Here is a 24,508-nt window from a genome sequence, read left to right on the forward strand (position 1 = left end):
TCTGTTTCTCCTATTTTAGCTTCTTCACACTGGCTGCCTGTCAGTTTTTGAATTGATTTTAAAATGTTGCTGCTAGTTTTTAAATCTTTACATGCGCTTGCTCCTACCTATTTATCTGAACTGTGTGTTTTACATCAGCCATCCTGAGTGCTTAGATCTTCTGGTCGGCTGTCTCTGGTTGTCCCTCATACCAAGTGTAAAACCAAGGGGGACAGGGCTTTTGCAGCTGCTGCGCCTCGCCTGTGGAACTCTTTACCTCATCATATAAAGGAGTCGTCTACAATTGAATTGTTCAAAACAAGATTAAAGACTCATTTCTATTCACTTGCATTCCGTGACCTTCAGTAATACTGATGGTTTCCTCTTTGTGATTATATAACATTACTTCTATTTTTTATGTATATAACATTACTTCTATTTATTATGTATTTTATTTTTTGTTCATACTGTATATTTTATTTCTATTTATGTTTTGTGTTAATTGTTTTGTTTTTCTTTTATTCTATTATTGTAAAGCACTTTGGCCGCAGCATTACTATGTTTTAAATGTGCTATATAAATAAATTGACATTGACATTGACATAGACCTTTCAAAAGGCCTTCAGCTCTCGATTTTAAGTTGAATCAACGAGAATATATAAAATTTCATAAACTTCTACTCAGCAGTTTTGCATCGATACACTTTTGACAACCTGACCTCACCCCAACAATGCTTCCTAATTAAATTCTCGAAACGCCTTACAGGATTTTAAGTTTGTTCGGATTTATTATAAATTCAAAATTTCATTAAGATAGTCTCTGCATTTTATGAATAAAATGCCACGTTTTGGGGTTCCCCCATTACAGGCCTTCTCTCCAATAAAGTTTCTGAAACACAATCAAGTCTATATTTTCAGTTGTATCTAAGGCAATCTATAGGCAAAAATGCGTGAAAATCAGTTCAGTCCTTTTAGCGTGACTAGCGAACAAATGGACAAACAATCAAAGAGAAAAGATGCGCTCTGAGGGTTGGAACGAGGTTACTAGCGTGCAAAACGAAAAAAATAGCATAAATGAAGCTGTGAACTTAAAAAGACCGATATATACATATACAAATCTCGATATTCATCTGAATATGTGTATTCCAATAGCACACCTTGCAAACCTGCATATGTTCTGAAAAGAACAGGAAATACATCTTACAATGTTGTATCAAATTAAATCTAAAATATCTACTTGTGTATAGTATAAACGTACTATTTTGATAATCGTTGTAGTCTTATTGTGTAAACAAGCCAAACTGTTCCGATAACCAGCCTGGCAAAAAAAAAATAATAATAATTCAAACCAATTACAGAGAGGGGGCGTGTCCAGGCTCTCGCCTCTAATTCTCCCAGGCTGTGAAAAGTTTTCTTGTGTGATGTTCGCCCTCAGTGTAGGTCAACAGGTACGTTTATTACTGCTTCTGTTGTTATACAATTGCTACTGCAAAAACAAACCGATTGAAATCGTTTTGTTTCTTGCTAGTATTATTATTATTTAATGCTTCAAATTTAAAGTTTTGGTTCATAATGAATTTTATGCAAAGGCTATCTTTTTTGAAACTTATCAGTGGTATAAAATTGTTTTAAACTACCGGAAAAAAAGGCGTACATGATTTTTAAACGGGATTTTACACAAGCAGCTGAAGAACGATTCGATTTTTGTTAAAACGCGTAACTTGCAAGGTATAGGGATCTTAAAACGTTGCCTAAAATGCTGTATATTTCTGCGATCCTAAAACAACGCTTTCAATTTACGTCGTTTCGAATTGACTTTCACTTTAGTATTGGCATGAACTACAAAGTAACGTAGCACACATCTAAAAAACTGATGTGCACGGTAAGTGGTTCTAAAGTTCGGTCCACGAATTTCTAGTACGAAGTTTGTCTGGAAATGGGCGAATTCCTTATGCTTATGAAAAGAAGTGTTTGCATGCACGAACGGTGGATAATTAACGTCTGCTCTTTAGTTAGATAGCTTTATTAGCGCGGTTCATCTTAAAAAAAAAATAATAATTAAATCAAAAAATAAAAATACATAAATCACTCTAACTTTCAAGGTTGCGGGATAATGGTGAAATTGTGTTCAGTTGATGGCCCTTCTTCCGTGGCTTTAAATTAAAACTCTTTTTTTCCCCATAATGAGGTGTTCAGATGTAACCCTTTCTGATGCGATTTACTTAAAGCAAATGCCTGTTTGAATTAATCAATTACTGGCGAAAAGAGAGAGGGAAAAGGAGGTGATTCGCGATGAACAATAATAATAATAAAGAAGGTAATTCCTCCGTTTGAAAGTATTTACCTGACATTGAAGCGAAGCTGTTTAATTTTTATTAGTATTTTTATTTAAGTCCTGACATTAGTGCGTGTTCTTTTGTATCATTAAGAATGTGAATTAAAAATGGCTAACAAAAAATATTTCGAACATTTAAATTTGGAGTTGGGAATGCACATGTCTTTAGTTAACAAATATTAAAAATGTGCTTCTTAGTCATAAGCTTGTAATATTAAAAGGGATGTATACTTTGAATGGTGCAGTGTCTGTTGCATTTTACTTATCCTGCAAATGTTCAGTGGAGTGTATGAAGTCTGTGCTGAAATTGTGTTATAGGTAATGATGGGCAGTCAATATACAACGAAAAACGTAATAAATTGCCTCAATTATTTAAAGGTTGAATTTAAAGAACAGCCTTTTTTGGCTTTACGGCTTATCAAACTCTTAAACCAGTGCCGCTAAAGCCGGATTAACCCAAATTCCGTTTGAAGGATCACGCGAATTGCTGACCTTTTCGGGTCAAGAAATTATTCATTTAAGTGCAACATGAAAATAAAAGTGGCTTGTAGTTGATGAACTTTGTCGATAAAAGCTAGCTGGGCGGCTCCTCATCTACTGCTGGCAAGCGACAGCTCTTGTGTGCGCAAGAGATAAGCGCGCGCCCGGCGAGCAGCCTCACTCCAGCACACCCCGCCCTGTTGTGGTGCGCGCTGCGGCACAAGGAGGTGGAGGAGTGAGGGGGCTTAACCCACGAGAGGGAGATAATTGTAGCGCGATAGTGCCAGGCGTTTGGTGGTGGTTGTGAAAGGGGGTGTAGTGAAATTTAATGATCGCTTGTGTTTTTTCATGAAACTGGGGGAATGCAGCTTCAGGTTTTCAGATGCAGCAATTATGAATTAAAGCGGATTCATTTATTATTAATAATTATGTATCCCTTTTAGCATCCTCTACAGAATCGGTATTTGAAAGTATGATTTTTTTTTTTTTTTTTTTGAGGAACAACTTCTTTAGAGAATTGATATTATTTTTTAAAATAAAAACTGCAAAACTGTAATGGAATAACACTTTAAAAATGACCTTTTTATATTAAATGTTACAGGTGCCAGAAGTAGTTCTTCAGAGCGATATCATAGGGGATCTTTTTTTTTTTGGATCCCAGAAGGTAGAACCTTTATTTGTAACAGATTCCATGCGGTAAATGACACGTGTAAAAATAGCAATGGAACATGATTTTAAAAAGGACTCTTGCTGTTGCTGTATCCAATAACAAAGCCTAAGACCAAGTTTTCTTAACATTTTAGTGTCTCTTGCTAATTGGCTTTACCATACATTAGATTTTTTTTTCTTGCATATTAGGAAATTTTTAAAAGGCACAATTTCATATGCAAAGAACCCTTCCCAAATTTAAATGGTGAGTACAATAATGGAACTGAACAACCAGTAAAGAACCATGAAATGTAATTTAACACATTTTTTGTAAGACTGTAGGGGACACTGTATTGCCCTATTGTGACAATCAGCACCAAATGACAACTCAGTATCAGTAATCTAGGAGGGACAACAACACAATTGCTCAAAACAGTTCACACATTTAAAATTTCTGTAATTGTAACTGCCAATTTTCACTCACTGTTATATATGAACATTGTATCTATACTTATTAAAGGTTCTTGGGATTATTATAGAAAGCAGCTTTTTAAAGTAATTATTTGTAATTTTAGATTTACAAGTTAACCTAACATTTTATTTTCAGTTGAAGCACAGGAAGCTTATGCAAATTTCTCTGGATCATACAGTATGTTTAAGATGAGATCTGAATCCACAGTATGACTATGGAAGTTTGCAATGAGGTTATGCTGAGATATTCCAGGAATCAATAGCTGCTTTTCAGCCCATTTTGCTAATGAGAAAAAATTAGGTTAATAAATTGATAGTTGGATGATTACAATCCTGGCCAATTTATTTTTCTTATTACACCTGGTTAACAGGGGTGCACTAAGCTATTCAGTTTCTAATGCAATTAAAACATCTGATATGTATGAAAACTCCCCTGTACTTTTAAGCTGAGCGCTTTGAGTAGTGAGAAAAGCGCTATATAAATGCAAAGAATTATTATTATTATTAAGATTGCATTTCTTTATACTTCCATGATTTTTCATGTGCTTCATGTTTGAATACCCAAGGTACTTGATCACATTTTCTGCTTGCATCCACTGTCCTCTGGTGAGTAATAAATAACCAATTCAGCAGTTCCTTGATTTGTCACATATTATTACTTTTCTGTCTTAAGTGATGGCAGAAGATGCCACATCTTTCAAATCTTCTTCATGTGTTATCAGTATTGGCCAGTTTAATGTTCACCTAAAAATGCACTAACTACAGTAAAGTTGGATAGTGCGGAAACGCAGCAAGTAACTAATATAAAGCACAATGTTGTCATAATTATCATCCTCAATGCAATTAACATTTTAAACAATTGAAAGCTATTGTCCCTGCAAGAAATTTTAGGAATTTCTATTACTATACTGTTTCTACAGTTTTAAGATGCACTCTGTACATAGGGCGTTTCATCATGGCATCAGCATGCTCAGATTTTATCTATGGGATGTAATAAACGAAGAAGCAAAGGGTCAATTGGTCTATTTACAATGCTAAGAACAATTATGAAATAGATTTTAAAATGAATTAAGAATTCATTTCATTTACACTTTTAATTCCTCATATGATAAAATTACACACCTGACTTTAAAGAAATTACAGTAGTTAATTAACTGTAGTGTGTGCTTGGTGTGTGGGTATGTTTGTGTGTGTCCTGTGGTGGGGTGGCACCCTGCCTGGGATTGGTTTCTGCCTTGTGCCCTGTGTTGGCTGGGATTGGCTCCGGCAGACCCCCATGACCCTGTGTTCGGATTCAGCGGGTTGGAAAATGGATGGATGGATGGATAGAAGGTGAAGTAACTACTCTTTAACAAAATAACGGAAAGCCGCTTTTTAGAAGCAGAGATAAATATGAATCAAAAGCATTTATACGTTCCCCTGTGGCATTTTCCTTCTTGAAACTAGTCTCATGCGCTTTTGACCATAATTAAAAAGTTTTTAAAGGTGCAACTCCCATCACTTTTTTTTTTATCACGTTTCTGATCTCCACAGGAGTGGTTGCTTCTATTTGTTATCTCACACCTGGCAGGAAGCATCTGTCTGCCTTCACAACTATTCATATTATCCTGTAGTCGGAGTAAGAAGTCGCCACAGGATATTGTAAATGGAGGCACATCTAAAAAGTGTAATTTTTTTCCTTGACATTCTTTCAGGATTAAACATTTTTTTAGACTTGCTGTTAAATTAATCTAAACATTTAAAGGAATATGAAAGATTATATATCAATACTACTTACACATTTGTGATAATATCTGACAAGACCCCACAAACAATCTGCTCTGGAAGATTGCAGATATCATCTATCGCAAAGACAGTGTGCACCATGTAAAATAATCTTGTGGCCAAGAGAATATTAGCACCATACTTGAGCTGTCACTTGTTATCTTGTTCCCTTGTCTCACATCAATACCCAAATATCTGATAAAAGGTTATGTTAAAATTGAAAATTGTAATTTTTCCATACTTTTGTTTAAAATAATCCATCCATCCATTTTCTGAACCAGGATAGACTTTGCCCAACTACTACCACCGCGGCCACCATGAATTGGATGAGGATGTCCCTGAAATGGATAAATGGATGGATGGACATAAAGAAAACTAACTACAGCAAGTCACTGAATTAAATTGTGAGGTCCTCAGTTCCAACTTCCTACTGTTTCCAGTTTTTAAACTTCATTAACATTATATTTAAGACAAACATACAGCAAATCTAATTTCTCCAATCTTCTTTACACCTTAAAGACATTTTTTGCAGTTTCATTGCCCCTGAGCATGGAGGAAAAACTCATTCATGTCCCGGATATACATCCACTTTAAATGGTCTAATTAATCAGTGATTATAACAGCAAGTTGCAAGTATGTCTTTTAACATAAACTTATGAGTATAATTTTATTTCTAGTTGAGGCACAAAGGTCTGTCTACTTTATAAACATGTCGAATCGCTGGTGAGTTGCTTTCTTTTGTTTCCTCTGCTTATTGTTTTCTACCATATGTAGTATTAAAGTATACTGTAAACTAAACACATGTGATGAGATTTTGCTTTTTTACTTTTTCAGGAAAGTTTTTTGCTATTGTGTTTACTTCCTGAAGAGCCTGTATGTTTGTGCTTTACTCTTTTGGCTAATCACCATTAATATTCATTGATTCAATATTAGAGAAAATACAGCAATTTGTAAATTGATGTATACTGATGGTCTGCCCAGATATAAAGAGGTTATCAAGGTCAGAAAAGACAATATTATGTCATGGAAATGCAGAAGGACCTGAAAAAGGTTGGAGGCAACCATCGGCAGTAATGAAAAAGTCCCCCAGAAAGCCAACCTGAAATATCTGGTAACTCTGCATTGGCTTATTTGGCTACTCTGAGAGTAAATTCAAAAGCAGTACCATCCACATTCAGGAAAAGACCATCAACAACTGGAATGGTGCCAGACTTTACCACTATGCTGGCAAGGGAGAATAGGTGAGCATCGAAGGGACATTTTTTGTGTCTTGCTACAAATAAAAGGTGATAGGCAGCCTAGACACTTCTTTAGACCCTTGACCCTCATGTATGACAAAATAAATATGTCCAAATATGACCACTGGGTGTGGTATAAATGGTCACTGGCTGCCATAGCACTTTAAGGGAGGTGGGTGATGACACATTAGAAGGAGTTGAATAAGAGAGAATTTGCATGAAAAATGGTCCGGTGGATGATATTTTGTCCAGTCAATGCTACTGAGAACAGTAGAACTTGATTTTTTAATTTTGTTTCCTTCATATAAGACTCTTTTGCATCCTTTTAATAAACCATTACTTATATGTTAGGAAAAATGTTGTCAGCTACATTTTTATTTTAGGTTATAGTGCCAGTTGGATGGTCTTTGTTCCAGTATGCATAATGTAAGAATATTTGTTTATAACCACTTTCTAACATACTGTAATTGACAGAAATGAAATATTTATTTTTTGGTGTTTCCCCCTGACAGTGTCGCATAGCATTATAGAGATTAAAGTGTGTTTTCAAAATGCATATTGTGAAAACCTGGAAAAATGCTTGATAAATAGTATTAACATAAGGAAAATACATAATGCACCTACACATGCACAAATTGAATTCAGTTGAAAAATTATATGCAGTTCAGGTGTTTCATCTTTTTAATCTTATGCATATGACACCAAAAACAGACCATGGCTTAAGAGAAGATGAAAGAGTACAGTGTATATACTTTATTTTGTTTTCATTTTCAGGAAGGGGAAGCAATATAGAATGTTAATAACTTAAAGAAATTTTTAAAAAATGCCTGTGTTTTATAAAAAAAAATGTTAGCAGTTCTACATTGTGAAGTAAAAAGTCTCAGTCTTGCCTTTCTCATGACCGTTTTTTGCAATTTGATACTATTTATTTCACTTCACAGTTTACTTAAAAATGATGTGTCTTAATAAATACAAGTTAAGAAATTGACTCATCCATTATTATTTATACCCAATTTTATTTGGTCATATGGCAGACATCAGCATAAAAAGTATGCTGCTCTTCTGCCACAGGACAAACGCACACAAAACGTGTACATAAGGCCAGTTACCCAATACTAAACCTTTAAAACCTGTCTTTAGAAGGAAATGGAAAGAAAGTACAGCCACCAGGGAAAAAGCATCACTCCATTGTGCCTCTTCAAGAAAGTTAATTTATTCATATATCCATCAGTTTTTTGAACCCAACTTTTTTATTACAGGATAACATGAGGTTATCCTGGCATCATTATAATAAAAAAATGCAAATAATAAAAATAAACAAATGGCAGGCTCTATGGTAGGCATGGAGCTGGACAGTTTGACATCTGTGGCAGAGGGACTGAGCAGGCTCCTGTCAATCATGGAGAATCCACTGCATCCACTAAACAGTGTCATCTACAGACAGAGGAGCAGCTTCAGTCATAGACTGCTGTCAATGTCCTGCTCCTCTGACAGACTGAGGAGATCGTTCCTCCCCCATACTATGCGACTCTTCAATTCCACCCGGGGGGGTAAACGTTAACATTATACAAAGTTATTGTCTGTTTTTATCTGCATTATTATCAATCTTTAATTTTAATATTGTTTTTTTTTTTTTGTATCAGTAAGGTGCTGCTGGAGTATGTGAATTTCCCCTTGGGATTAATAAAGTATCTATCTGTCTGTTTAATTTCTCACATCTACTTGCTCATGGATGGGGGAGCTAAAGCCCATAGGTAGCAATGCAGAAACTAACCTGGGGTAAGAGATCATTTCTGGAGTGTCAAACCTGAGCAAAAACCTATACTTGATTAATTTATGATCTCCAGTGGGCATGAAACAAATCTAGATTGAGAAATATATGGCCTCTCATTTAGGTTTCGATCAAGATTCAGTTACTTTTTTTTTTTTCTTTTTATGTCTTTCAGTGCAAAACACCAGGGTACCATGGCTTCTTTTCTTCACCGTTGTCCCTTTCTGACCAGCATGCCAAAGCCAGCCTTGGCCAGAGCTGGACGCTCTCTCTTCAACTTTGCTGACCATTGCCCTATCATGCAGTCTTGTACCATGGCCACCACCACAACTAGTCAGCAAAATGGAACAAAGACAACCAAAGCTGGTAAGTCAAGTGTTAGTCTACTTATTTCGGTTTAAAGCATTTTAAAAATGTAATATCTAAAATGTCAGTATTGTGCATGCAGCACATCAAATGGACAAAGTGGTGTGAGGCCTCAAACACAAGCCACCAGCCTACCTGTAAAAGGTAATTGCAAAGGCAACCTAGTGCCTACTTCCTAGGCTGTCTTTAATTCAAATGTCCACAAATAATCCGAATGATCCACAAGAGAGGGCGTAACCATTAATATGTGGCTTGTACAAAAAGGACAAACAAAGAACCTTAATAGAATGATTGATTTATTCCCAAAGTTGAAAGAAAGACGGCAAAATACTCAAAAGGCAATCCTTAGAAACTTCCCAAATCCTTAGCAAAGTCCCAAATAAACAAATCCAGTGTGGAGAATCCAGAGCAGAGAAGTTAAAAACAAAAAAAGAGACACAAAGCAAAAATAAGTGCACAATACTTACAGCTAATAACCACCACTTTTGCAAGTCTGCGTAAGCCTGTATAGGGTGGGGACAGTCCCTAAACAGATAGGGAGAGCTGTCCCTGCCTCTAAAACACAAATGAATTATGATAAAATAAATAACTACAATAAACATTCAAAACTCTTAAATTCCGACCAAATAACATAAGCATAACTAGAGAACAAGAAATATAATCTGGCAGAAATATAACATATCGAAGCTTTAGACAATGTTCATAAGTCTTAGGTTCCCGAGGCAGAGACAGAATCTCTGTCCTGTTTCATGTACAGTGAAATGAAACACAGTGTTGAGGAAAAAGAACATTATAAAATTGACAAATTACATCTGTACTCCACTTTTAAAAATTTTAAAAAGTCAGAAACAAAATCAAAAAATATAAAGACAGATTTTTCTTATGTGATATAAGAGCACAATGTGTGTTTGTTTTTAATATAATTGTCATAGAATATGCACTACAATATAGTTTTTAATCATATTTTATCGTAATTCTTGACCTGTTCTTTACTGAAGAGTCCAATACCCGGAAGTTTAGCCTTCAACGTGTGTTGCCTCAAGCTACATTGCCCCTGGCTGCCACATGTCCTTTTGTCAAATCCAACATTGGCATTGTTCAGGCTCGGCCAGAAGTTCAGGAGGATGTCCGAAGTGAACAATCAGGTATGAATCTGGGTTGTTAGCCTACAGCCTGTCTGCAAGTATTTTTTTTTTATCTGACATTTCATTATAAATTCTTAATTTGCCCATAACTTAAGATGTATTTGAATTATTAAAAAATATGCATTTCATACATGGACAATGTAAAAAATGCTTTATTAATCTCAACTCAAGGTTTCTTTAGCTTTACATTTACTCAGTGTAAATCTTCATACAGTACTGTATAAATAAGGAGCCAGTAAAAATAAACATTAATAGCAAGAAAATGCAAAATCCGAAATAATAAATAAAAAAAAGAAACTAACCAATTCCATAAGTTTCAAAAGGCTTATCTGGATATTACCTTCAGAAATACTTTGCATAGAGAGAATTAAATAAATACTGTGGAATTATTTATTTAATGAAGGAAGGTATTTTATTATAGCACAACAGAGAAAAGATTTAGTAGGTTTAAAAAGTGAAATAATACTGGAAGATGAAAACCCAACCTTCTTGCTAAAAACAATAGATTTAGAGTTTTATGTTCAATTTGAAGGTCCAAAGATAATATTGATGTTCAGATAAACTTAAAAGAAGCCTTATTATATATAGTGATTTCACAAATCATGAATATTATGAGATATACTTTTAAATTAAATTATATGATTGTTAATGGTCTTATTCAGATGCCTTAATTCGTAAAATATGTTGTGTTTTCTTAACCCTTTAGCAAGACCAATGGATAACATCATTGCCAGCATCCAGTCAAACCTGAAAGAAAAAATTCAGGGTTTTTTTGATACCCAGTCTGCTGTCGGACACCTTATTCAGGACAACATGCCAACTGGTAATATTTGACCATTAAAATGTCATTATGTTGCTGTTCCAACAGATCTGAAAAAGTTTATTTATTTTATTTATTTATTAATTACAGAGATGTCTAGCTTTGAGTATGACCAGTTTTTTGACCAAAAGATTGCTGAGAAAAAAACAGATTTCACCTATCGAGTGTTCAAGACTGTCAACCGTCGTGCTGATGTTTTCCCATTTGCAGAAGACTATTCAACTTCTTTGAATGATGCTAAACAAGTATCTGTCTGGTGCAGTAATGACTATTTGGGAATGAGCAGTCATCCACGTGTCATTGGAGCCATTGAGTGAGTTTTGTGGTGATTTTTATTCCTTCTCTCATGATTACATTTTACAGTAATGTAGGCTTTTTGCAAACAGTGAAAATAGTGACAGCATAGAACAAAGTGTTACTTTGATTCACAGCTAAGAAACATACAGCAATCATTACAAAAAATAAAATGTGACATGGGGTAAAGTTGCATTTGTATGTGATGTACAATTTTATTTTTGATGCTTTTATCCTTATTAAAAGTGTGACTGCACACAGTATTGTAACCTAGGGCTGAAACATATATAAACCAATTCTCCCCAAACCATACTTCAAATTATGTACTATGCATGAATTCATTATAGTAAATCCATTTGAAGTGGCTTTATGACCAGTTCATATGGTAGTTGGCTTATAGCCATTGACTTCAAATATCTTTGGAAAAGGCCTAAATAAATTACTGTAATAGTATCACCATCTTTGTCATACAAGTTGTGCTGTCAATATATACAGTACACCTGATCAGTTTCCTGACAGTTTTCCAGTCTGCTGCAGAAGGAACAATCTCTACAGCATAGGCCTACATTAGTTGGGTGCTATGCAGTAAACAATGGTGCATTTAAAAAAACGCACACAAATTAAATAATGGGACCATTTTTCACAATTACTTTGTTGTGTTATCCCAAAACAATTATAACCTAGAAAAATCAAACATACCATCGTATTCTTATATGTACCTAAATTAAGGCACGAAAGAAGAATTAAAACTGGTTGAATACTGTGCAACCATTTTAGGTTACCACAGAAGAGAAGGGTTCCTTTTAAAGTATTATTTGTAATAATAATATTCAGTGAAAGTAAATGATCTCTTTAAGAAATTTAAAATATGATTCAAAAACAAGGACTGCCCCCAGTATCCTAGCCAATAAGCCTTGTACAGTACTTGTTTCTCTACGCTTCCTTAAATTCGCCATGTACTAGTTTCTCTACTGCATACTGACATTCCTGTTCATCCTCAGTCATCACTTCTTTTAAGATCGATCATAAGGGCATCCACTAAGAGAACTTCATTCATACCTAACTGTAAACCTTAACTCACTTATCTACATAAGGGACATTTTACTTTTTCTTATGGTAAGGAGTAATGTGCTTTCTTCTTTTTAATTCTGTTTCCCACCCGTCCCGTCAAACCACCCCCCCCAAATACCTAACACTGGTGACAATAAAGGTCTACTTACTTAGTTCCTCCTGCACCCAGAGGTGTACTGGGCAGCAACATTGGCTCTCCAATTGTCCCTGTCTATTGCCATGATCTTTGTCTTGGCCATATAAACATAAAAATATCAAGTGATTACCATTGAATTGTTGTTTATGTAAAATGGCAAATGTTACAGCATGCATTTACAGTATATTACCATTTTGTTCACATCACATACTCATAATTTGAAACAAACTGAAGCTCTAAGTAACCATGGAAAAATGAATATATTTACATTTTATTATGTTGTAAGAAATCTCAACATTTCTAGAATGGAAGAACATGAAATACTTATTTCACGCCATGCATTCAAACATTCCTGAAGGCAATATTGATTTTATGGATGCAGAACTGTGTAATTCAGATATTGCTTTTTGTTCTGCAGTTCTTATGTTGCATGAGATGTTTTTAGAGAAATCTTAGCACTGCAATCACAATGCTGAATTTGAGCAGAACTGAATTATTTGTAACAATGAAGGACACACTCTGGTTGTAGCAACGTACAAAACAATTGAACATCTGGGGTATTTAAATTTGCATATTGCTTAGCTAGGTGAACTTTCGATTTATGCTGTAAGTAGTGGCTAAAAAGTCAGAACAGTGTAACAGAGGTAAGACACCACAGGTGCTGTAAATGTGGTTCAGTGAAATGAACAAGCGTTGTGGTTATAATTTCATGGCCATAATTTATTTGCTGCTTGCAGTTGTATTTAAATCCGTATTTATTACTGTGTAATTAAGCTAGCATAATGCCCAGTTCATTCCTAATAAAAACAAATGTGATGTTTCTTACCACAGGAACACTCTGAATCAATATGGTGCCGGAGCTGGAGGTACCAGAAACATTTCTGGTACTAGTAAATTCCATGTGGACTTGGAGAAAGAGCTGGCTGACCTCCACCACAAAGATGGAGCACTTGTCTTTTCATCATGTTTTGTGGCCAATGACTCAACTCTTTTCACTCTTGCCAAGATGCTTCCAGGTAAATAGCACAGATCCGAAACTGCCACGGGAACCTAATCAGATGTCTCATAATCTACTGTATTTTTAGTTCACAATGGAGGAGTCACATTACTTTCACTTCTCAGGACTTAATTGCTTTAAATGTTTTTTTTCAGGCAACAGAAGGACCAGTGCAAATACTGTAGTTCCTTTATAATTCAAAATAATTTCAACTAATACATATTTTCTTTGTTGTAAGCACAGTTTTGAAATGCTTTGTAAAGCAATTAACAATTTTGATGTTTAGTAATGTATTAGAAGGTAAAGAAGAATTCAATAATGCACTCCTGAATGGATCTATCTACATTAATAAGCCATTTGTAGAACCAAAATGTAACATATTTTAGTTATTTGTTTGGGTTGGTCATTTTTAAAATCACGTATATACTGTAGAAGAGGCGCTATACAGGCGCCCGACCTGGCACAGAAGGACACAAAGGCACGTATAAAACAAGAACTTTTTATTTTCTTCTTCACCTGTTGGTGCACGTCTTCCCCATGAACCACAGGCAATACACAGTCCATAAAGCACTCTTTCCACACAACAACAATCCTTTCTCTTCTCCCACCTTGGCACCACCACTCCTCCCAGGCAACCTCGTCCTCTTCCTCCCGATTCTGGCTCCTGAGTGGTGGATGCTGGCCCTTTTTATAGCCCACCCGGAAGTGCTCCAGGTACTTGATCACCTGTGGCTAATTGCACTTCCGGGTGGGGCTGCAGAGATGTCCAGGTGGGTTCATGGCTCCATGCAGCACCTCCTGGCGGCCACCCCAGCTCCCCACAGGGTTGTGGAGAACTCCATCTCCCAGGAAACCCTGCAGGAAACTGAGGCACCATCGTCAGCCAGGGAGGCTGCCATCCAGGAATCCCAGGGGAGGTAGTGAGAGATGTCCATAGCTGCTCCCCCGGAACATATACAGAAGGGTCTTCCCGGCTGGGCATGGGACCCGGCCGCCTGTCACAATATTTTGATGTATGATGAAACCCTACTCCAAAGAACTGAAAGGTGTAAATGGATAAATTTGAACTAGCTTAAATGCAGGTGACTGAGATGAATACTGTTTGTTTTCCTGTCTGACTGGTCCTTTGCATGCAGGCTGTGAGATATATTCAGATGCAGGAAACCATGCTTCCATGATCCAGGGTATCCGGAACAGTGGTGCTAAACGGCACATCTTCCGACACAATGATGTGGCGCATCTTGAAGAGTTGCTGAGCAAATCTGACCCCAAGGCACCTAAAATTGTAGCATTTGAGACCGTTCACTCCATGGATGGTGAGTTACCACTTAGAAAGTTTGGTGGCATGAAAAAATGGTATGGAATAAAGCAATTTTTTTAACATTTTATGTAATTAACTGCTAATGCACAAATGTGTAAGTTCAGATAATGACCGCTTAAGACAGTCTTATTTGGATGCATGCATAAGCAATATATTATGCCATTTAAAATTTATTAAAAGGTAATTTCTCATTTAAATCTCAAGCCAAATGCTCAGGCTAAAGAAGGCAAAGCAAAGCCACTGGCTGGAAAGATAAGTTTTGATCAAAATTAAACAGTGCTATTAACTGCGCTGTGACACTCCAAAACCACTTCCTTAATGATTTTCTTAAAATAAAAATATTACAGTAACTCAAATGACAGTATATGTTTGCGTGAACTGTAATTTAATACATTTTTGAAGCACTTGTTCCAATTTTAAAACAATTACGTTTTTGTGACTTATTGCCAGGTGCCATTTGTCCTCTGGAAGAAATGTGTGATGTTTCCCACCGCTATGGGGCACTTACCTTTGTGGATGAAGTTCATGCAGTGGGTCTGTACGGAGCGAGAGGGGCTGGTGTTGGTGAGAGAGATGGAGTCATGCACAAAATGGACATTATCTCAGGAACCCTGGGTAGGTTAAAAATGAGAAATGCGGAAGTAGTTTGACCATATTAACATTAAAAATGACATTTAGGTAAGTGCTTCATTAATTTAATAAGGCTGAAGTCAACAGTTTTGATCAATCAGTTAAGATCATGAATATCATACAAAAGGCTGTAAAATTAATTGGAAAATGTTTCCATCACATTACAGAATATTGAACTGAAAAGAGATTTTTTTTTTTCTAAAAAATAAGTTTTCCATTGGTGTCCTGTTCAGATCACTCTACGCCTTTTAGACTCTGCCTATCTTGGCAACCAGAACAATTTCTAAGAAGTACCCAGTCAGGTTTACATACTTGATGCAGATTCTGTCGTCAGTGCTACACCCATTAGCAAGACTGGCTTGTAAGATAAGCAGTTTGTCTTACCCTTTGAAGAAGTTGGAAGAAAATTTGAAGCTTGCAGTATATACAGTTTAATGTAATATAACATTACAGTGGTCTAGCATATAAATAATACAACAGCAGCCCAACATATTTCTCTGCATAGCCATTTTAGTAGCATGTCTTTGGAAAAATCATACTTAAAGCCTGATTTACAAATTCAGTGATATTTTTATACTGACATTATTGAATATTTCACAGATTCTACTAACTAATTTTACTTTCCATTATTTTCCCTCATTCTCAAGAATAATTTGTGAGGCTCATTATATAACTTTTCTATCAGCTTTCACACTGTGTTAATAGCATTACTATCCTTAGGCAGCTTGCCAAACTTCATGGGCATAAAACAGCTGCTATACTAAATTCCAACAGTTTGTCTGCCAAGATGCTCTTAAGTGACCTTGATTGCTGTATCTAGCATGTAGTATTGTTCACTTAAAAGTATTAAAACACAATTTTTAATGTGATATTACTATTTGGACACAGACATAGCTCTTTGATGTATCTTGTTAATCATCACTGAATGTTACGTCCAATAAAATTTAAGTGGTTACCATCCACCAGGAAGTCGCACACCCTCAATATTTGAAGTGATTGGTTCATCAATTACTACGATTATTAACCTTGCTTAAACTAGTTTAGGGTAATGGCAGCTGGAGTTCATCCTTGCAGCTGCAATCATTAAGGTGGAATCAAATGTAGACTGAGCAAAAGCCCATTAAAAGGCACATTCCTTCAAAATCATTCATACCATGCCAATTTACAATTACCCATTAGCTTCACAGGCGTGTCCTTGGAATGTCTGAAGAAAATCATAGAAGAACTCGCATAGATATGTGAAAAAGGTGCAGACACCAAACAAACAGTACTGGCCCAGGATTACATCCAATGATTCAGCCATGCTAACTACTGTGATACCTTGCTGTCCCCAAAAGGGATAGTGTATCACAAAATCCAAATGTAAAGATAGCTGCCACAGAAAGTCTAACCACAGTTCATGAGTCAGCCAGTCTTTTGCTTAGGGTGGAAATATGCTCACATGTGTCTGCATTAACACTCCTTATTACTCTGTTTCCATCTAGAAACTTTTTTTTTTTTTTTTTCTCTCGTGTCCAGCAGAGTGCGTTAGCACCATTAAAGGACCAGGTTCAATGCTGTAAATTCACTTAGTTCTGCCTATAGTGCTGCTGTAAAGCCATAATGGTGACGAAACAACCACCACCATCACCACAAAAACTGATCATTGCAGAAATAATAATCCTTCACCATACAATCCATGTCAATCTCTACTGGGAATCACCCCCTAAATATAGACAGAGACAAAATTCACCCGTTAACAAAGGTGCTCTTGGAGATCCCACTGTTATCTTCTATAGCTGCTGTCCAAGCATGCAGGAGATTTTATAATATCCATGCAGGTCCAAGTTTAGAGGGTGGAAAGTTAAGGAGGGTGACAATTCAAAGGGCCCAATGGTGAGCAGGTCAGCTGTTTCAGTAGTTCAGTGTGTCCAGGGCGCAGCAGTTATGGAGTTCTCACATGTCAGGATGTAATAATATTTATGATAGGTTTATTGTACAAAAACAACACTATCAATGTTCATATAGCTCCTATGCACCTCTTGCTAGAAATATCTTGGAACAATGAATTTGCTCAACATTTTTCCTGGCAGAGCCAAACAAATGCCTTTCTCACAGACTGATGAAGCGTAATGGTCAAAGCAGTAATCAGTATTGCATATTAATAAGAAAGCAAGAAATGTAACCTAATAGTCAAAATATTGATTGAATATTTGGCGTACTCCACCCTTATTTGGGGTGTTCATGATTTTCTGCATGAGGCAAAAGTACATCATAAACAAGAACAGATGAAGCATACATTTTAATTGACTCATTTAAAAAGTTTTAAAATCTAAATATTCTAGATTTTAATAGAAATATTTGACATTTTTTATCCTCTGAGGGTTGAAGCCTAGTAAAGGATCAAAATAACATTTGTAATCACTGACCTTGAAATAATCTAAAATGATACACTACATGGCTATGTTTGAAATTTGTCATTTATAATCTTCTGAGACTGACTCTTAGAGGGTTTGGACCACCTGTAAAAATCAAATATTAAAAATACGATATTCATGATCAGCAAGCTTAAAATTGCATAAAACAACACTTCACATGCTTGTATTACTGATGACCTGTTTTTTGAAGTTTTGTGAAAAAAAGTAATTTTGACCCCTTGTATCCTATTAGCAGGAGAACCCATGGAGTGAGTTGATATGGTATGCACAACTTCAAGTCCTTTTGGTCATTTTTGCTAAAGACACCTATTGGTTTACTCTTTATTTTTAAGAGTATAATTTCTTGCACAAATCTGATCTAAAAATGGCCTAAAATAGTTTTTATTTAGGTCTAGAGGTAAAAAATAAGGGTAAAAACCCCAAAAAGCTTGAAGTCTTTCATAACTACACATCAAGATGAGTGGAATGGTATATCATGTGGAGATTTTCTTGTACCAGTGATTCAGAAGGCTCTGGACAAAAAAAACTGAAATAATTTCAAAGCATCTACAAGAAATTCTTATGAACACAATATTTCATAAACAGGTTATGTACATGAGTGCAAAACTTTATTAAATCATTCTCTATTATTAAAAATACAGATAGGATGTAAATATGCTAGAAGCATATTTTGTTGATCTCTTTAAAAGGGTAGACCTTTGGTAATCAAGCATATTATAAAACATAATAAGCTTGATTACCAAAGTTTCAGAAGGCACTTTATCCAACTTAAGAGACATAAAATATGAAACTGGAATAAAAAGCAGTGAAAAAATTCAAAAAACAAAGTACCAAAATAGAACATTTAACAATATGTGGTCATCAGATTAATATCTGGGATCAGAATAATTATTGGGGATCTCCTCTAGTAAAGGAAATGCAGTCTTTATATTGTGCAAGTGATTCATATCTTTACATTCTGCTTTTCAGCCTAGTGACTTTTATCACTAGACCAAGAGATTATTAAATTTAAGATTTGATCTGAACTGTATTATAAGAATGATGGCTCATGCAAGTGTCAAGGTGTCAGTTGTACAAGAATTTTACTGTACTCTGTACATATGACAATACTACATGTACTACAACAACAAACTACTACTACCACCACTAGAATTCTTTTTTAAAAAGGTTATGCTGCATTTTCAGTTCATTAGATTGCAAAATATAAATGTAGGAGGTAAAATGGGTGTAATTTAATTATTTTTCATGACATTTTTAAAGGCATAAGTTTGAAGAAACTATATTTGTCCATATGTTACTAGCAGCACATTATTTTTTTTAAATGAATAGCTTCATTGTTGTTAATTCAGCCAGTGTTGATATTCTGTAGTTTTCTTTGAGGAAGCAGACAGTGAAACTTGGAATTTTTGAGAAATAAACAATCATTCCTAAAAGCCTTATTCTGCTGCATATTGAAGCACAGGGTGGTACTTTAATTTTCTCCAGTCACACTAGAACAAGCCACATTAAAATTAAGTAAATAAATCCACTTCATTTTTAAATGAACATTTCTTTAGTGAAAATCATTCAAGGCACTTTGGACACTCAAGGCTTTAGTAGAATTATTAATCAAGTAACTTGTATATCACTTCAACTGGTGAATTCCACAATGTAATATTTTATTGGTGGGCATTATATTTGTTCATTGTCAGTGCTGCTGACATTGTTTCTGTGGAGTTTGCAAATTCTTGGTGTGTCTAGGTGCATTTTCTCTCGATATGTTTCCTCCCACATCCTAAATATGGCAATGCTAAGGTAAAATGGTAAAGGTAAGCTGGTACAGTCTTGGTAAATATAAGTGTGCCCAGTGATGAACTGTATTCATGTGCATGAATGAATCTTTGTGTTTTCCACACAACACTGTAATGGAAAAGGCATGTTCAGAAAATCGACAAATTCAGGAATTATTTTTTAGGTCTGTGGCAGCCTTTCTTAGTTTATTGATTTGTCAATGTGCAGTATATTATATGGATGTGAACTATTGCTGTTCTCTGTATTACTTGTTTAAATCACCTTGTGTTTAAACTGTACTCATTTTGCTACAAGCAGAATCTTATTTAAAATCTATAAGAGAACTGAAATTTCTCAAAACACTCTTGCAGGCAAGGCATTTGGGTGTGTAGGTGGATACATTGCCAGCACAGCCTCCCTGGTGGATACAGTTCGTTCCTTTGCTGCAGGCTTCATCTTTACCACCTCTCTGCCACCTATGGTTTTGGCAGGGGCACTAGAGTCAGTGCGGGTTCTCAAAAGCTCTGAAGGCCAGGCTCTAAGAAGGGCACACCAGAGAAATGTTAAGCATATGAGACAGCTCCTCCTTGATGCTGGACTTCCTGTGATCAACTGTCCCAGTCACATCATTCCAATTCGGGTAAATGCATTTGTTTAGTTCATTTCTAGAAATATCCATTATGAAGCACATTTCTAAAACCATATTCTTCAGAAATGAATCTTTGATCTAAATACATATTTCTTCTTTTGGAATTGTATGTCTGTTAAGTAGAAATGTCACTAACTTGGAACATCTGTAAAGGCTTATAGGTGCAAAAAAGTGCAATTTTCTTTAAATATTTGTCAAATTACATAATACTAGGCCCTAGCAGGAATTATTACTAAAGTCCACTACAGGAGGAACACATTTACTGTATTCCTGATGATTGTCAACATTTAATACCTGTTTATCAGAAGTATAATCTCTTCCTTTGTATCTTGTGGTCTAACAGGTGAGCAATGCTGAGAAAAACTCAAAAATTTGTGACCTGATGATGGAAAAACACAATATCTATGTCCAAGCCATCAACTACCCTACTGTTCCCAGAGGGGAAGAACTGCTACGTCTTGCACCTTCTCCCCACCATACTCCAGCAATGATGGACTATTTTGTGGGTGAGTTAGATACCTACAACAAATGCATTTAAATTCATTTTTATGTAATTAGGTATTATAAAACAATGCCTTAGACACTATAATTTACTGGATATGAGAACTGTAAACTTTCCAACAATGATCTACACAAAATTGAGGAACCTGTAATTCAATATGTGAATTCTATGTTGTATCTATTATACTAAATATCTATCTATTATAAAAAGAAATCTTGTCCTGGAAAGCAAAAAGCAAGTCTACGATACGTGATCTTCTCGTAAGACATTTTAAAGACCTGCGAGACCAAAGACACGCCTTACTTACAATCTATCAAATAGGACAATAGGCAGCAAAACATTCAGTCTTGTGAAGGATTTGAGCACACACAGATCCAGGGCTCTTGGCACATATAAAGCATATAAGGACAGTACGTTATGCATTAAATGTCGACATCTAAGCGAAGAAGAAAGCAGCGCAGAGAAAAGAGACTCAAATACGTTGGACAGAAAAAAGAGCAAAAAAGAATAATCGAGGTGCAAATTCAGAAAATAAGGATAGTAATTATCAGTCCAGAACAAATGGAATTGAAAAAAAAAAGCACCGTCCAATCCGGCTCAGAATTAAAAGACAATGAGTAAAAGAAAGTAGAACTTCATAAAGATGTTTACAAACGTTGACGCTAAACATATGCAGAGCAGGTTAGAGACTATGAAACCAGGGAAATTAGAAAGGCTCAAAAAAAACCAAAAAAAAAAACGGCGCTATACACGTGGAGAAAGTTAAAGGATATGAAAGTAGGAAAATTAGAAAATATAAAAAAAGAAAGTAAAGATTGCAGTAGCGCAAACAAACAAGCTGCCTCATTTAACTATGCACCAGTCTAACTTTGGTTTTGCACAATAATTACTACACTATTGCACCTTAACACTTAATTCTACTTTATTCACATAATTGTACTTATGTTCTACTATACTGTTACCTTTCAATCTACGACTTATCTAACTGATATTCTTCTAACTTTGCACAGTTTTTGATAAGCGGATCAGGATGCCTTTCACTGCTTGTTGTCCTGTATAACTATGCATGTGACAAATAAAGAATCTTAAGAATTTCAAAAACGGAGTTTACCGCACATGCATTTATTGGTTACTTTGTTCATGTATATATATTTATCTGTCTGCTTATTTAAAAAGTTACATTTACCCCAAGAGTCAAAAACGTTCTGTCTAGCCCTTGTACAAAAACCTAGACAAAAGCTGGGGTATCACCTTGGTAATCCCATGTACTTTTGGAACTGTGAGAGGAAAATAGCACGACTTTACAGACAGGAGTCCAATGCAGAACTCTACTTACTTTTTTACTTTGTAAAAAAAAATTATTAACTTGCTGATAATGTAGATCGTTTTGTCTGTGCTGAAATTCCAAATAGAGAAACCTATCCTGACCTCATTAAAAAGATTCAGCATATTGGGACTCGCAAGATTACAAATATTGTTTTTACATAAGTTCTGAAATAAAAGTGAAACTAATGAAATTCAAAGAAAAAAAAAAAATCTTAAGTGTGTATCCGGAAAACCAAACACAGGGGTTGGCGAGCAAAGCGAGCAGGGGGCGAAGCACCCTAGTTTTAATACAAAACAAACACTTTATAAATGAACACAGAAAAGTCTCCTTGATTGGTAATAATTCTGTATGGGCAGTTATCCTTGTATAGAAGAATACTCTATTTTCCGAGGCAGCAAGCAACTACACACACTGTAACATGTGCTGTGATTTTCAGTCCTGTAATTAGACATGGTGCAACGACAAGATCAGGAACTGAGATCAGCAAATCTGACATGTCCTATTTAAAAAAAAAAAAAAAAAAAAAAATTACATATGAACAAGAATTGAAAAAATAAACTACCACTGCCCCCATTCAGAAGATTTTCAGTTTTACATACAGTAAAAAGTAACAGAAAACTAGTTTGTTTGGATTTGTTATACTATTAAACTACAGTCCAATTTTGCAAACATCCATTTATTTTTGCTTTCTTTCAGAAAAACTGGTTGAAGTTTGGGAAGAAGTAGACCTGCCTCTGAGCCACCTATCATCAGTTGAATGCAACTTCTGCCACCGCCCATTGAACTTTGACCTCATGAGTGAGTGGGAGAGGTCATACTTTGGAAACATGGGCCCCCAATACATCACTGTTTGTGCTTAAATAACAGAAATGTATGAAAACCAGAGAATGTATCGGGACTGAATGAGATTCCTCTTTGATTGCCTTAGCTCGGACATGCTACCTGTTTATCCATAAAGATGCTAATTGGGCTCAAACCCCACCTATGTAAACTGTTAGATGAATTTTGTTTTATTAGGAATAATTTTTAATATACTTTAATAAAGGAGAAGAAAATGGATGAGTTATTTCTAATAACACTTTAATGCTTGTATGATCCACTTAAGTTTTTGCTCATTAGTCTTGTAAACAACTCATAGTCCTGATATATTTATCTGTGTTTCCAAAATAAACTTCTGAAATCTTGCTGTTTGGCTTATAATTGATTTTTAACCTTCAATATTCATACATAAACAGAATATGGTAGTCTAGCACTTATCTTGTTAAACCACTGACAAGTCAAAGGTGCAATTCAGGAAATTTTAAGCAAAAATTAATTGACACTCGTCCAACAAAGTTTTTTCAACTATGAATTACTTCTTAATTAGATACATTTTTTTCAAGATAAAACACCTTTTTAAGAATTAATCATCAATTGATTGTATATGGTGATGTATACAATTTTTTGTATTGTTGCTCATTATGAAGAGTGTAATTTGAAATTAAAACTGGAAAACAAAGTGGCAAAGGGTGGTATTTAACACTGACACTGAAAATACTATTCTGGCAAAGAAATGAACTATAATCTTCTATACTGAAAAATAAATCACTGTTAAAGCATGAAGTGGTAATGAATCAATAAAAAATAATTAAGCTTTAGACAGTGCATTTGCAGGCATGTCAAGTAGCATTTGTTCAGACTTTATAAAGTACAATACCACCTGAAATGTTTCTTAGAACCATGTAAAGAAAATTGCTTAATTATCAAAATTCTGTTTATTAAAACTCATACACAAATGAATATTACAGTAAAACAAAAAAATGAAGGAAAAATATCCCTTGAAAACCCAGCACACCACTGGACTTGCTTTCACAGGTCTTTTTCCCTGACTGAGCTGAAGCATGTGGTTTTTTTTTTTCATCTTGCAAATATTAAGTGTTCCTCCATCTACCTCCTGTCATTCTGTCTCCCTCCCTTCTTTGTTAGGCCCATGATTGTTGTCCTTTACTCATCACAATTTATGCCTATAGGCTCATTATAGAACAAGCAGGTTGTGGCTTGTAAACCATTTTAGGGTTACATTTGGAATCAATGCATGTTCAGAGGACTCCACACAACTCTATGGTTATTAATACGCAGCATCCAGCAACCCTTTGGGGAACTACAGTACATTAGTCACCTCAAGTGACTCTGAGGAACCTAGGGGGTCACCTAATCATTGCTTAAGGCCGCAGAAGCCCAGCAATCCTGAGATAATTCTGCTGTCATATGTTAATCTGAAGCAACTGCACGTACCTTCTGTAAATACTATATTAGGCTGGTCTCTCTGATGTTCTTAAGGGATTCATTCTCAGGGCACACTACGTACCGACATAGAATATCAGTCATGGTAGTCACTG

At 35.4% G+C, this 24,508-nt stretch overlaps 1 protein-coding gene across 4 annotated transcripts; it reads left to right on the plus strand.

The window, feature by feature from the left end:
* The first annotated feature begins 1,261 nt into the window (after window positions 1-1,261).
* LOC114660602 (5-aminolevulinate synthase, erythroid-specific, mitochondrial-like) lies at window positions 1,262-23,314 on the plus strand. Of its 4 annotated transcripts, none has more exons than XM_028813388.2 (11): window positions 1,262-1,426; window positions 8,861-9,051; window positions 10,050-10,196; window positions 10,903-11,019; window positions 11,107-11,329; window positions 13,349-13,533; window positions 14,651-14,830; window positions 15,286-15,450; window positions 20,024-20,292; window positions 20,645-20,807; window positions 22,827-23,314. In XM_028813388.2, exons 2-11 carry the CDS (start codon window positions 8,880-8,882, stop codon window positions 22,988-22,990), a joined length of 1,785 nt encoding a protein of 594 aa, XP_028669221.1. In that variant the 5' UTR covers window positions 1,262-1,426; window positions 8,861-8,879; the 3' UTR covers window positions 22,991-23,314. The 4 variants fall into 4 exon arrangements, with proteins under 4 accessions (XP_028669221.1, XP_028669220.1, XP_051789321.1 ...); XM_028813387.1 differs by lacking the exon at window positions 1,262-1,426 and adding an exon at window positions 6,230-6,273; XM_051933361.1 differs by lacking the exon at window positions 1,262-1,426 and adding an exon at window positions 7,300-7,340.
* The last annotated feature ends 1,194 nt before the right edge of the window (window positions 23,315-24,508 follow it).

This window comes from Erpetoichthys calabaricus, chromosome 11 (genome assembly GCF_900747795.2).
Source record: "Erpetoichthys calabaricus chromosome 11, fErpCal1.3, whole genome shotgun sequence".
Taxonomy (NCBI): Eukaryota; Metazoa; Chordata; class Cladistia; order Polypteriformes; family Polypteridae; genus Erpetoichthys; species Erpetoichthys calabaricus.